Here is a 14,815-nt window from a genome sequence, read left to right on the forward strand (position 1 = left end):
TATATGTACAGTATATATATATGTATATATATATATATATACATATATATATATACATATATATATATATATATATATATATATATATATATATATATACTGTATATATTTATATATATATATATATATATATATATATATATATATATGTATATATACATATATACATATATATATATATATATATATATATATATATATACATATATTTATATATATAAATATATACATTATATAAACTGTATATATTGAGCTTAAGTACTGAACTTAAATATTGAACCTTTTTATTAGAGGTTTTCCAGGAGTAACGTGCCTCGTTTAATGGAATAAAATCCTATGGGGCATATAGCATGGCGACGGGGCCCGGGAGACCATTCAAGACACAAGTGCGACTCAGGGGAACACTCTGGAGAAACAACAGCAACAAGAAATGCAGCCGTTTCCAGTCGACTGCAGGATAAAGGCCTCGGAAAAGTCCTTATTCATGTCCGGGGTTTGGTCAGTTTTCATCACCACGCTGGCCAACTGTGGATTGTTGACGGTGGGTGACTTTTGACTGATCAGTCACAGCAAACCAACCTAGTATGGATGACACTGTCTTGTACAGCTTTGCTGATCATGTGGTTGATATGGGTTATTCATATCTTGAGAGAGAGAGAGAGAGAGAGAGGGGGGGGGGAAATCATACTAAGGAACATGTATGAGAGAGAGAGAGAGAGAGAGAGAGAGAGAGAGAGAGAGAGAAATCATACTAAGGAACATGTATGAGAGAGAGAGAGAGAGATAAATCATACTAAGCAACATGTATGAGAGAGAGAGAGAGAGAGAGAGAGAGAGAGAGAGAGAGAGAGAGAGAGAGAGAGAGAGAGAGAGAGAGAAATCATACTAGAGACTGAAACGTCTTTTCCAGAACTATAAACTATATTCCGATATATCCGGGCGACGCTGGTCTGGATTCCCCTCCCTGGATTCCAGCGGGCCGGATGGTGGGCAATTCCAAGGTCGTGGTATGGCAACACGAAATGCCCTGACGTCACAGCCACGTCACTGATATCCGTGACGTCACGGTTGCAAGCGGGTATATAAAGCAACCGACTGTGCCTGTGGTGTCATCTTACCCTTTGGATCGCTACGAAATGCAGGTGCGTCTTCCATTTGTAGATAATAAGTGGATTTTGATTATTGGAGACTTTGAATTTGTAGATAATAAGTGGATTTTAATTATTGCGTCTTTCATTTGTAGATAATAAGTGGATTTTAATTATTGCGTCTTTCATTTGTAGATAATAAGTGGATTTTAATTATTGCGTCTTTCATTTGTAGATAATAAGTGGATTTTAATTATTGCGTCTTTCATTTGTAGATAATAAGTGGATTTTAATCATTGCGTCTTTTATTTGTAGATAATAAGTGGATTTTAATTATTGCGTCTTTCATTTGTAGATAATAAGTGGATTTTAATTATTGCGTCTTTCATTTGTAGATAATAAGTGGATTTTAATTATTGCGTCTTTCATTTGTAGATAATGAGTGGATTTTAATTATTGCGTCTTTCATTTGTAGATAATAAGTTGATTTTTATTATTGCGTCTTTCATTTGTAGATAATAAGTGGATTTTAATTATTGCATCTTTCATTTGTAGATAATAAGTGAATTTTAATTATTGCGTCTTTCATTTGTAGATAAAAAGTGGATTTTAATTATTGGAGACTTTGAATTTTCCAAGAGTGCATTTAACTTATTATATCTTAACTTCTTTTGGGAGACTTGAACGTATTTTTGAGAAATATGAAATTTTTAATATTCATGAAATTTTTTAAAAGTGTATTTTTTAACTTATAACTCCTTTTGAGTCTCAAACACATTTTTGAGTGATATGAATTAAGAAATTTTGCATATTCCTGAAATTTGTTACGAGTGCATTTGTTAACTTATTATATATTAAGTCCGTTTGAGATTCTCGAATGTATTTTTGAGCGATATGAAATCAGAAATTTTGAATATTCATGAAATTTTTTATGAGTAAATTTCTCAACTCATTATATTCTAACTCCTTTTGAGAGTCTCGAACATATTTTTGAGTGATGTGGATTCACAAATTTTGAATATTCACGAAATTTGTTACTAGTACATTTTTTAACTTATTATATGATAAATCTTTTGAGGAATCTTGAACATATTTTTGAGTGATGTGGAATCACAAATTTTTAATATTCATGAAATTTGTTACTAGTACATTTTATAACTTACTATATGATAAATCTTTTGAGGAATCTTGAACATATTTTTGAGTGACATGAATTATGAAATGTTGAATATTCATGAAATTTGTTAAGAGTGCTTTTGTTAACTCATTATATTCTAACTCCTTTTAGTAATCTCGATCGTATTTTTGAGCGATATGAATTAAGAAATTTTAAACATTCATGAAATTTTTTAAGAGTACATTTCTTAACTCATTATATTCTAATTCCTTTTAAGAGTCTCGAACATATTTTTGAGTGATGTGGATTCACAAATTTTGGAATATTCACGAAATTTGTCACGAGTGCTTTTGTTAACTTATATTCTAACTCCATTTAAAAGTCTCGAACATATTTTTGAGCGCATGAATGAAGAAATTTTGAATAGTCATGAAATTTTTTAAGAGTGCATTTTTTTCAATTTATATTACAACTCCTTTTAGTAGTCTCGACCGTATTTTTGAGTGATATGAATTATGAAATGTTGAATATTCATGAAATTTGTTAAGAGTGCTTTTGTTAACTCATTATATTCTAAATCCTTTTAAGACTCTCGAACATATTTTTGAGTGATGTGGATTCACAAATTTTTAATACTCATGAAATTTGTTACTTATTTTTTAACTTATTATATAATAAATCTTTTGGTGAATCTTGAACATATTTTCGAGTGACATGAATTCAGAAATTTTGGAATATTCATGCTACAAAACTAAGTGGATTAGTAAGTGACTTATTTTCGTATGCTTATTTGTTTGTCTAATGAGAGACTTTGAAAATAAGGTAATGAACGTTATAAATCAAAGTGAAGAGTTTATTTATTAATAATTTTCTGACAGAACTCACCGTCTGCTGTGTGACTATTCTTTCTGTTCTTGTCATGACTAATCTATAACAGATTCTTAATTCATATAAATTCATATTCTTATAAAATTTATCAAAGGCGACGGTTCTCATCAGACTTTCGATACGAAGAAATAATTTCTTTGGAGTTTATTGGTTTAAGATTTTCGCTCATAATTTCAATTGAAAAAAAAAATCCTTAAAAAAATATTTGCGTTTAAATCTCTTTACTTCGAACACAAACAGTAGAAGTGATTAAAATTTGCTAATACTTTTCAAGATTTTTCGATACATCGAGTAAATGGACTTAAGATCGAAAATATATTAGGAACATCTTGATAATTTTGTTTTTCAAAATACAAACATCTTTTATAATTGGAAACAATATCATTGGCATTGTCATCTTCATAAACAGCGTTTAATGTTATAGTCCATTTCTTTTAGCGAGTCATATTTGCACCGACTCGCAGCGGTGCCCTTTTAGCTCGGAAAAGTTTCCTGATCGGTGATTGGTTGGACAAGATAATTCTAACCAATCAGCGACCAGGAAACTTTTCCGAGCTAAAAGGGCACCGTTGCGAGTCGGTGCAAATATGACTCGGTAAAAGAAATGGACTATAGTTATAAGGCCACAACGATAAACGTGTTAATTCTTAAATATATCAATTAGTTTCATAATCATTTAGTACATTCAATCATATTCTGACAAGGTTAAATGACATTTCATATAATTATAAGGATCTTGTACTTGATATTAAGTTTACTTTTATCAAAATCAAATGTTTAGGCAAAAGCATCGAGTAATAAAACCGATTAAACGTAAAATATTTGCATCACTGTATCGCTTTACTAAGATAAATTAAAATATTTCTTTTTTTATTTGCAGGTACTTACTGTCATTGGAAGAGTCCTTTTGGCAGCTCTGGCTGCATCCGCTGCCAAACTGCCCCTCCCACCACAACCATCAACTTTATACGAAGCTCCATTGGAAGATTTACCTGTTCCTGCCCAGACTTCTTTTGTTCCAGTTCCCGATTCTCAAGTGGTACCTGGTATTTCTCAAGTCCCAGCTGGTGGTTCTCAAGTCCCAGTTGAAGTTTCTCAAGTCGCAACTGGTGCTATTCAAGTCCCAGTTGAAGTTGCTCAAGTCCCTGCTGGGCTTTCAACTTTGTATGAAGCTCCAGTGGCAGATCTTCCTTCCCAGTCTTCAATTGAGGTTCAAAGTTTTGGGCTTCCTGCACCAGCTGACCAATTCGGCTCCGTCCAAGTTCAAAGCACAGGAGGTCTCGTCCCCACGCATCCCGAACAAAGTTCTGGACTTCCTGTACCAGCCGACCAATTCGGCTCCGTCCAAGTTCAAAGCACAGGAGGTCTCGTTCCAACGCATCCCGAACTATCAACAAGTCTAGGGCTTCCTAGTCAAACACTGTCAGTTTCAGGTCAACAACCCACTGGCCCCATAACTGCAGGCCCAGTTGAAGTTTCTCAAGTCGCAACTGGTGCTTCTCAAGTCCCAGTTGAATTTTCTCAAGTCCTTGCTGAGCCTTCCACTTTGTATGAAGCTCCAGTGGCAGATCTTCCCTCCCAGTCTTCAATTCAGATTCAAAGTTCTGGGCTTCCTGTACCAGCCGACCAATTCGGCTCCGTCCAAGTTCAAAGCACAGGAGGTCTCGTCCCTACGCATCCCAAACAAAGTTCTGGGCTTCCTGTACCAGCCGACCAATTCGGCTCCGTCCAAGTTCAAAGCACAGGAGGTCTCGTTCCAACGCATCCCGAACAAAGTTCTGGGCTTTCTGTACAAGCCGACCAATTCGGCTCCGTCCAAGTTCAAAGCACAGGAGGTCTCGTTCCAACACATCCCGAACCATCAAGTCTAGGGCTTCCTAGTCAAACACAGTCAGTTCTAAGTCCACAACCCACTGGCCCTATAACTGCAGGCCCAGTTGAATTTTCTCAAGTCCCTGCTGAGCCTTCCACTTTGTATGAAGCTCCAGTTGCAGATCTTCCTTCCCAGTCCTCAATTCTGGTTCAAAGTTCTGGGCTTCATGCACCAGCTGACCAATTGAGCTCCGTCCAAGTTCAAAGCACAGGAGGTCTCGTTCCCACACATTCCGAACCATCAGTTCTAGGTCCACAACCCACTGGCCCTATAAATGCAGTCCCAGCTGAATCTTCCGCTCATCAGCAACCTGGTTTGACTCATACTTCTCAAGGTAATATTTTAGTGTCAAGTGATCAAACAGCTCATCATGCTTCATCAACTTCAACTGGACCAGGTTCATCTGTTCAGATAATCCCAGAGCCTGCTGTGCCCTCAACACTATATGATACTCCTGCAGAAGAGAACTTGACACCTATCCACCAGTCTCCATCTATTTCAACTCCAATTGTAAATGTTCCAGTAGCTGTTGAACCTACCATTTTGCAGCCAATAACTGTGGACAACACACCATTTCCTGTAGGCCATGTGCATGTTCCAAGCACTCCTGAGCAAATTATTCCAGTTTTTGATGAGCACATTGATCTTGTCCAGACTCATGATGATATCGTTCCAGTTCCAAATGAACCATCTACTTTATATGGTGTGCCAGATCAGGATTTCCAGATACATTCACAGACTAGCCAGGCATCAGATGTTGTCCTCCCCGAACAAATTAGGCCCGACGCCCCAGCTGTAGTAATTGTAGAAGAATCTTCAGATTCTCATGCTCTTTTAGAACCGTCAGGGATTTACGAGACTCCAGAGGCTGATTCAGCTCTGTCTTTGGTTCAGTCAAGCGCAGGTCTACCCAACAATGAAGGATCTTCCTCTGTTCAGTCTATAACCCAGGTTAATGTACCAGTCGCACCATTAAACCCCATCCAGTTCCCAGAACAAGTGGCTTCTGTTTTCGTCCCTGTGCCATCCGTTCCTTCAACTTTATACGAAACGCCACTACCATCAGCTCCTTCAACTTTATATGAAACACCAGTCGCACCAGGAAAATCTATGGATGCTGGAGATAATCACCAAAATGAAATCCCTGCTGCTAGCGAACTAGTAGCCACTGTTACCAAGGTAGGTCCACAGATCATATTGAATGTGTTTAAACTGTATTTAAGGATAAGCAAATGAAATATCGCAAAGCTTAATATTGTTACAGTTGTGTTAACTTTTAGGAAAATTATAACTAATCCTCTTCATGATCTTTTGCAGGGTGGTATGATGATGGGAATGCCCTATAACTTCCAATTTGGTGTTGATGACGATGATTCAGGTGCCATGTTTAGTCACGTCGAGAGAAGTGATGGTAAAAGCACAAGCGGACAATACAAAGTGACTCTTCCAGATGGTCGCGTCCAGGTTAGTACAAACATTAATAATTGCAATGAGGAATGGTAGGAAGATTAATGCCCAAAGGTTTTATTCCTATTCATATTACTACTCCCACTATATCAAAACACAGGCGTTGGCAGTATTTCGAGTAGATATTGGCACGCCTCTATTTATTACGCAATCGTGTACTATAACTTGAGATCATATCTAACTATAGTCCATTTCTTTTAGCGATGCATATTTGCACCGACTCGCAGCGGTGCTCTTTTAGCTCGGAAAAGTTTCCGGATCGCTGATTGGTTGGACGAGATAATTCCAACCAATCAGCGATCACGAAACTTTTCCGAGCTAAAAGGGCACCGCTGCGAGTCGGTGCAAATATGCATCGCTGAAAGAAATGGACTATAGTGTACGCGACCCGTAAAACATGACACACCAGATTCAACTCTTCCCACCCACTCCCCATTTCCTCACTACAGCCCGCTGGTTTGGCAATTTGTGGGAGAGTTTGGTTTCAGAGTATACTTCTCGGAGTACCCCCTCTCACCCATGTGCATGACAGGAAATGAATACATCTTTATATGTAGTCAGACACTTGCTCTTTATCATATAGGGGAGCATTATCTTATTAGGCTTATTTCTCTTCCTCTTGCCTTTTTTTTTTAATTTTTAATAGTTCATATATGAATGATATATTCTAATGTTACTGTTCTTGAAGTCATTACTACTCTTATAGTTTATTTATTTCTTTATTTCCTTTCCTCACTGGGCTATTTTTCCTTATTGGACGCCTTGGGCTTATAGCATCCTGCTTTCCCAACTAGGGTTGTAGCTTAGCTAATATTATTATTATTATTATTATCATTATTATTATTATTATTATCACAAGCTAAGCTATAGCCCCAGTTGGAAAAGCATGATGCTATAAGCCCAAGGGCTCCAATAGGAAAAAAATAGCTCAGTGAGAAAAGGAAACAAGGAAATAAAAGATAACTAGAGTAATAAAAATTCACAATAAAATATTTCAAGGACAGTAACATAATAATAATAGTGAAGGACATCTAATTCAAAAGAAATCTTTTTCCTTATTTGCAGGTTGTCAACTTCTATGACAACGGAGACGGTTTCCACGCTGACATCTCCTATGAGTGAAAAGGGATTTTTATTCCTTCTTAAGGATCATCCAGGATCCAGGATCTCCGAATCCTGGGATCATCATTAAAATCTTCATCATCTTCTGGATCAATCATACTCATCTTTGCGGCTGTGACGACGCTTCCAAATGGAAATGAATTTTCACACTGAATTTTCAAAATGAAAAAGGACAATATTGCAGCGGAGATTCCATTTTTATAAATGGAATTATGCTTTTAATATAATTTTCCACTTATGAAATGTAACTCCCTGGAGATCTACAAGAATCATACGCGAAATATGCTAAGTTTTCTTAAAACAATTCTTACTATACTCAATTTTTTTAATGAGGCACATTTGAACTGACTCGCAGGGGTGTCCTTTTAGCTCGGAAAAGTTTCCCACTAGCTGATTGGTTAGAATGATTTTGTCCAACCAACCAGGTGGTAGGAAACTTTTCAGAGCCAAAAGGGCACCCCTGCGAGTCAGTAAATTTGCCTCATTAAAAAAAAAATTAGTATAGAACAATTATTTTCTTAATTTAACTTTGTCATTTAAAAGGACAACATTCAAAGTACATATGGGCATTATACAGAACAAACATATCTTTTTCTTCACGATTTTACTATTTTCAACCCGACACAAGTATTCCTTGAATCTAATAATATACACTAGCTCAAATAACACATAAATCATACATGATTATTATATATGTATTTATTAAAATAAACTTAATTTATACATTTCCAGTTGTTTGTCTTTCTGCTTTTACCTTTACCAGAATCAAGACATTAACCTATACCGAGTATACGAAATTAAAGGATTGTTAATTTAATGGTTAGTCTATAGGGTCCCTTTCTGAATGGGGATAACTTAACGCGGTGAAAGGGTTTTCATATCGCAATGATTAGCCACGTTGTACTAGACAGGGCCACCCATACTAGGTTGGTTTGCAGTGAGTGATCAGACGAAAATGTTTCACCAATACCAATCTGCAGTGGCCAGTATGGTGAGGAAAAGTGGCCAAACAGAAGGCATGAATTGACATGCCTGAGGCATTTGTCCTGAAGTGGACTATAAACGGTTACATTTGTTGTTGTTGTGTGTATATATATATATATATATATATATATATATATATATATATATATATATATATATATATACACTGTATATATATACATATATATATATATATATATATATATATATATATATATATATATATATATATATATATATATATATATATATGTACATATGGAAGAACATGCCTGAGGCCTTTGTCCAGCAGTTGAATGGAAACGGATGCATTTGTTACTGTTGTTGTTGTTTATAGGATTAAAAATACAAATGAATAATGGTTCCTCCAGACAAATATCCAAGAAAAATCTATTTTTGGGTGAGATAGCCATGACGTCCTGATGGACCCGCCCTAGTTCTCTATTCTGGCCTGTCAGGCCCCTCCCTTTCTTATTGTATTATGGAGGCTGACAGAGACGCCGGAAGGAATGAGGCGCGAGGATGTGAATAATCGTTCCTCCAGACAAATATCCAGACAAAAGTCTATTAATTATACAGTTTATACAATTGCTTTTGGAATCAAAATGGCACTGGACCACGCGATCAGCCGAGCACACTAGTTAGCTCTCAAACAGAAACAGTCCATTAGTTATTTCAGTTGCTATTTATTCTGCAGCAAGAAACCAGCAGTTGAGAAATCAATATCTATCTCTTGAGAGAGAGAGAGAGAGAGAGAGAGAGAGAGAGAGAGAGAGAGAGAGAGAGAGAGAGAGAGAGAGAGAGAGAGAGAGAGAGAGAGTTCTACAGTCGAGAGTGGTTCTCCAGTCTCCTGTGTCTTCAAAAAATTACAATTTAGTGATGAATGCCTAAGCAGAGAGCAGAAAATAGTTTTCTTCTCAAAATTGGTGATAATGGAATTATGATTTTCTTTGGTCCTGAATTAGAAATAGAAGCTCCGACAAGGTATGATGTGAGAAGTGCAATTAAAAGATTAAAGAATAACAAAAGCCCAGGAATAGACAGTGTTCCAGCAGAAATATGGAAATATGGTGGGGATATCCTGGAGGAAAAGCTGCATGATCTCATAACAATAATATGTATTGGTGTGCTACTGTTACTAACACACATTTGGGTTCCCTTCAAATGTCATCTTCAATGTGTTTTAGATTAGATTTGGTATGTTACATCTTCAAGAAAAGTCTAGGTAAGTTAACTTTAAAATAGTTTATTCTTTAAAAACAGTATTAACATCTCCATCACAGGAGTATAGATGGTTTGGTCGGATGACCATTCCGTATGACATCTCAAAATGAACTGCTACAAATATCCATATTCACGCTAAAGTTTATTTAGTTATCTCAGCACTTAAGGATTTATAGTAAACACAACATTAATACCGGAAGGTACTTGTTCCGTTCTCATAGACAACTCTTTCTCACGAGCTTGGTTGTGTTTACTCTTCATGAAAAATGTTACATTGCTGAGGTTTGGCATTCGCATCCTGCTTATGATATGACTATGGCATTTCTCACACTTCTCTTACTTCCACAGTGACCTGTAGGTCATGTGTTTTAAACAAGTAATATCTATATATTACATATGGAGGGAGGAAGTAATACCAGATAGATTGGAGGGAGGGATAATGATACATAAGAAGGGGGATAAACTAATATGTAGTAATTATAGAGGAACAAATTTACTTGTTACTGCTAACAAGATTTTGACCATCATTATAAATGAACAAATGAGACCATATGCAGAGAACCTTATTGGGGAGTATCAAGCTGGTTTTAGAAAAGGAAGTTTAACAACAGACCAGCTTTTCACTATGCGACAGATCATTGAAAATTTCTGGGAACACAATAAACATCAAGCACATCTCTTCGTGGACTGTGGCACCTTAGCAGTACCAGCCCTTGTCAGGCTGGAAGGAACGCAGAGACAAAAGGTCCCCTTTTTTCGTTTGTTTTGATGCCGGATACCCCCCAAAATTGGAGGAAGTGCCTTGTTATATAAAAGGACATCTCTTAGTTGATTTTAAACAAGCATATGACAGCATTCACCAACCATCAATGTGGAGCATCAGGAGGGAAATGGGTAAACCACATAAATTAATCAGAATGACTCAAGTCTGCTACAGAAATACAAAATGATCAGTAAGATATGGAAAAAAAAGCTCTCATTACCAATAGATATAAAGACTGGGCTGAAGCAGGGATGTAAATTGTCACCCATGTTGTTCAATATCATTATGGGAAAAGTAGCAAGAACGATGACAGGCAGGCCAGGGGGGGATAAAGTATAAGGAAGTGACCGTTAACTGCCTGGGGTATGTAGATGATATAGATCAAGGTCTTAGACATAGTGACGGAAGATCTGAGGGATACGGAATCTTTAACCAACATCTTCAGAGGAACAGCAGAAATAATAGGACTAGATATAAATCAAGATAAAACAAAAGTCATGGAAAAAGCAAGAAAACGAGTTATGGATGGAAACGTCAACATCGATGGAATGGAAACTGAAGTGGTAGAAGGCTTCAAATATTTGAGGATGAAAATAGCCAGAGATAAAAATATGTAAGCGGAAATAAATGGAAGAATTGGATCCGGGAACAGGTGTCTCTATAGTTTGTTAACACTTCTCAAAAGAAGATCAATATAAGAAAAGACAAAATTGCGAGTGAATGATACAATAATAAGGCCCATTCTAGTCTATGGATGTGAAGCATGGTCATTGACAAAAGAATAAAAGAAAAGACTGGAAGTTTTTTAGAATAAAGTACCCCAAGGTAAGGTTAAATTTCGAGCTCATTTTGCTATATATATTTTTTTAAATTGCTCTAACAGGCTTAATTTTTGTCCTAGAGAGGTCAGGTTGGTCTCACTCTTTTGGAAAATGCCTGAAGTTTCTCATACAATTATCAAAAATAAGCAAAAACATGTAAATAACAGTGTTTTGCAAGAACGTACCGGTACGTCCTTTGGGGGTGAAAGGGTCAAGAACCATAGTGGGACAAGTAAACGACCAAGAAAGACAAGAATGGAGGAGACATAACTGGGAATTGAGAGAGCGGACAAACAACCCCACATAAGCTAAGGGAAGAAGGATGCAATGCGCAGGGCATGTCGCAAGAATGGAGGAGCAAAGAATGCCCAGAAGGATCTTCCTGGCACATGTAGATGGGCTTAGACCTCCTGGACGATCAAGAAAAGATTGGAGGAGGTGTTTACAGGAGGATCTACAGCAGGAGGGTTTAAACCCTAGAGATTGGATGACTGTGGCACAGAACTGAAGAGATTGGAATAATCTATCAAGAGTGGTCATGGGTCAACAAGTGGTCCCAAGACCAGTGGAATAATAATAATAATAATAATAATAATAATAATAATAATAATAATAATAATAATAATAATAATAATATAGGGCATCACTGACTATATAACAGCAAAATTCATTATAGTCGCAGCATTTTCCATCGTTACTCCATATAAATAATTTCTTAGTATTTACACCCCCCCCCCCCCGCCATATTCTTATATTCTAAAAGGTAGACTTTAAACAGGCTTTCCAGTCAAATTTATTCTTTTCACATCCAAAGCATTGCGTTCTATTCTTTAACATACAATTTTGAGTTTTACTAATCAATTCCAATTAGTCTTTTGACCTCTTTTTTTTTACTACAATTTTTTATAATAATGAAGAACTATTACCTTATCAATCTTTTTTATAAACAGTATCCTATGAATTTCCTAACATAACTGAAAAAATAAAATTCTTCCTAATCTCTCTTTTGAGTGGACACCTTCATGTCTAGAAGAAAATGAATAAAAAACTTTCTTGGATGCAATGCAAAATTAAAATGAACAGAATCTTTATTGTTTTCCAATCTATGATGTTATTACCTCCGCCAACGAAGTTGAGAGGAGGTTATGTTTTTGCCCCTGTTTGCCTGTTTGTGAACAACTTCCTGGCCACAATTTTACTCACAGAGTAGTAAAACTTTCCTGGATTAAGTGTTATGTTTAGATGTTGAAGTGATTCAAATTTGAAAGTCCTAGGTCAAAGGTCAAGGTTAAGGTCAAGAAAAAGGTTGACAAATAAGGTGCCGTGGCAGAGATCACAATTTTACTCATATAATAGTGAAACTTTTCTGGATTAAGTGTTATGTTCAGACACTGAAGTGATTCAAATTTGAAAGCCCTAGGTCAAAGGTCAAGGTTAAGGTCAAGAAAAAGGTCGAGAAATAAGGTGCTGTGGCAGAGGTCACAATTTTACTCATAGAGTAGTAAAATTTTCAGGGATTAATTGTTATGCTAAGACGTGAGAGTGATTTGATTTTGAAAGTCCTAGGTTAAAGGTCAAGGTTAAGGTCGAACAAAAGGTCGAGAAATATGCTGCCGTGGCGGAGGTCACACTTTTACTCATTGAGTAGTGAAACTTTCATGGATTAATTGTTATGCTAAGACGTGGGAGTGATTCAAATTTGAAAGTCCTAGGTCAAAGGTCAAGGTCAAGAAAAAGGTCGATAAATAAGCTGCCGTGGCGGAGGTCACAATTTTACTCAAGAGTAGAAAAACTTTCATGGATTAAGTGTTATGTTGAGACGTGGAAGTGATTCAAATTTGAAAGCCCTAGGTCAAAGGTCAAGGTCAACAAAAAGGTCGAGAAATAAGCTGCCGTGGCAGAGGTCACAATTTTACTCATTGAGTAGTGAAACTTTCATGGATTAATTGTTATGTTAAGACGTGGGAGTGATTCAATTTTGAAAGTCCTAGGTTAAAGGTCAAGGTCGAGCAAAAGTTCGAGAAATAAGCTGCCGTGGCGGAGGTCTGCTCTCTCGGAGTGCTTTTCTAGTTCTAATTCATTTCGATTTTCCAGTATATATAACACAGACTTGATATTAGCGCAAAAAAATTCATGGAATCAGAGCGATAAATATATTGTCTGTCGATAATTATTCTCTGCACAACTACCAGTAAATTGTCACTAAAACTTATTCTTGAACAATAGCACTACTACTACTATTACTACTACTACTACTACATCTAATACTATCATCCTTACTACTAATACTACGGCTAACACTAACAAGAAACCCCTACAATAGATTCCAATTCCTTATCACCGTGAAAACTACAAACACAGAACGATTAAGCCAACCGGTTCATCAGCTGACGAGCTTCATAAGGACAAGACACGATGAGACGAGAAGGGTCATGTAGATGTTGCAGAAGATCGCAGGGCCAGTGTTAACTGGAAAAACAAGAAAAATGACATAAATTTTAATTGTTAACTGGAAAAACAAGGGAAATGACATCAATTTTAATTGTTAACTGGAAAAACAAGGGAAATGACATCAATTTTAATTGTTAACTGGAAAAACAAGGGAAATGACATCAATTTTAATTGTTAACTGGAAAAACAAGGGAAATGACATCAATTTTAATTGTTAACTGGAAAAACAAGGGAAATGACATCAATTTTAATTGTTAACTGGAAAAACAAGGAAAATGACATCAATTTTAATTGTTAACTGGAAAAACAAGGGAAATGACATCAATTTTAATTGTTAACTGGAAAAACAAGGAAAATGACATCAATTTTAAATGTTAACTGGAAAAACAAGGGAAATGACATCAATTTTAATTGTTAACTGGAAAAACAAGGGAAATGACATCAATTTTAATTGTTAACTGGAAAAACAAGGGAAATGACATCAATTTTAATTGTTAACTGGAAAAACAAGGAAAATGACATCAATTTTAATTGTTAACTGGAAAAACAAGGAAAATGACATCAATTTTAATTGTTAACTGGAAAAACAAGGAAAATGACATCAATCTTAATTGTTAACTGGAAAAATAAGGAAAATGACATAAATTTTAATTGATTTGCAAGAGGGTTGTTGTTGTTGTTATTATTATTGTTATTGTTATTATTATTGTTATTATTATTATTATTATTATTATTATTATTACTATTGTTATTATTATTATTACTGTCACTGTTACTATTATTATTATTATTATTATTATTATTGCTGTTGCTGTTACTATTATTATTAATATCATTATCATTATTATTATTATTATTATTATTATTATTTTATTATTATTATTGTTGTTACTGTTGTCATTATTATTATTATTATTATTATTATTATTATTATTATTATTATTATCTAAGCTACAACCCTACTTGGAAAAGCAAGATGCTATAAGCACAAGGGCTCCAACTGGAGAAAAATAGCCC

The 14,815-nt window shown here is 35.6% G+C and overlaps 2 protein-coding genes across 5 annotated transcripts in view; one reads left to right on the plus strand and one right to left on the minus strand.

Moving 5' to 3' along the window:
- The first annotated feature begins 1,013 nt into the window (after window positions 1-1,013).
- On the plus strand, window positions 1,014-7,941 carry LOC137641683 (sialidase-like). Of its 4 annotated transcripts, none has more exons than XM_068374472.1 (5): window positions 1,014-1,142; window positions 3,974-4,370; window positions 4,458-6,145; window positions 6,284-6,430; window positions 7,499-7,941. In XM_068374472.1, the coding sequence occupies exons 1-5, from the start codon at window positions 1,137-1,139 to the stop codon at window positions 7,553-7,555; spliced, it is 2,295 nt and encodes a 764-aa protein (XP_068230573.1). In that variant the 5' UTR covers window positions 1,014-1,136; the 3' UTR covers window positions 7,556-7,941. The 4 variants fall into 4 exon arrangements, with proteins under 4 accessions (XP_068230573.1, XP_068230572.1, XP_068230574.1 ...); XM_068374471.1 differs by having other exon boundaries at window positions 3,974-4,167; window positions 4,210-6,145; XM_068374473.1 differs by having other exon boundaries at window positions 3,974-4,841; window positions 5,181-6,145; window positions 7,499-7,938.
- Window positions 7,942-12,373: 4,432 nt separating this feature from the next.
- LOC137641684 (uncharacterized) overlaps window positions 12,374-14,815 on the minus strand; it is an 18,308-nt gene continuing 15,866 nt past the window's right edge. Inside the window, exon 8 of the mRNA XM_068374474.1 lies at window positions 12,374-13,816. Coding sequence (XP_068230575.1) covers window positions 13,731-13,816 — 86 coding nt within the window. The 3' untranslated portion in view covers window positions 12,374-13,730. The remainder of the gene's footprint in view (window positions 13,817-14,815) is intronic.

The sequence above is a fragment of the Palaemon carinicauda genome, chromosome 5 (assembly GCF_036898095.1).
Source record: "Palaemon carinicauda isolate YSFRI2023 chromosome 5, ASM3689809v2, whole genome shotgun sequence".
NCBI classification, from domain to species: Eukaryota; Metazoa; Arthropoda; class Malacostraca; order Decapoda; family Palaemonidae; genus Palaemon; species Palaemon carinicauda.

Excerpts from the sequence above, each read along its gene's own strand:
- LOC137641683 (XM_068374469.1), top strand. Across the intron at positions 6,146-6,283 it reads TAGTAGCCACTGTTACCAAG|GGTGGTATGATGATGGGAAT; the intron begins GTAGGTCCACAG and ends GATCTTTTGCAG. Across the intron at positions 6,431-7,498 it reads TTCCAGATGGTCGCGTCCAG|GTTGTCAACTTCTATGACAA; the intron begins GTTAGTACAAAC and ends CCTTATTTGCAG.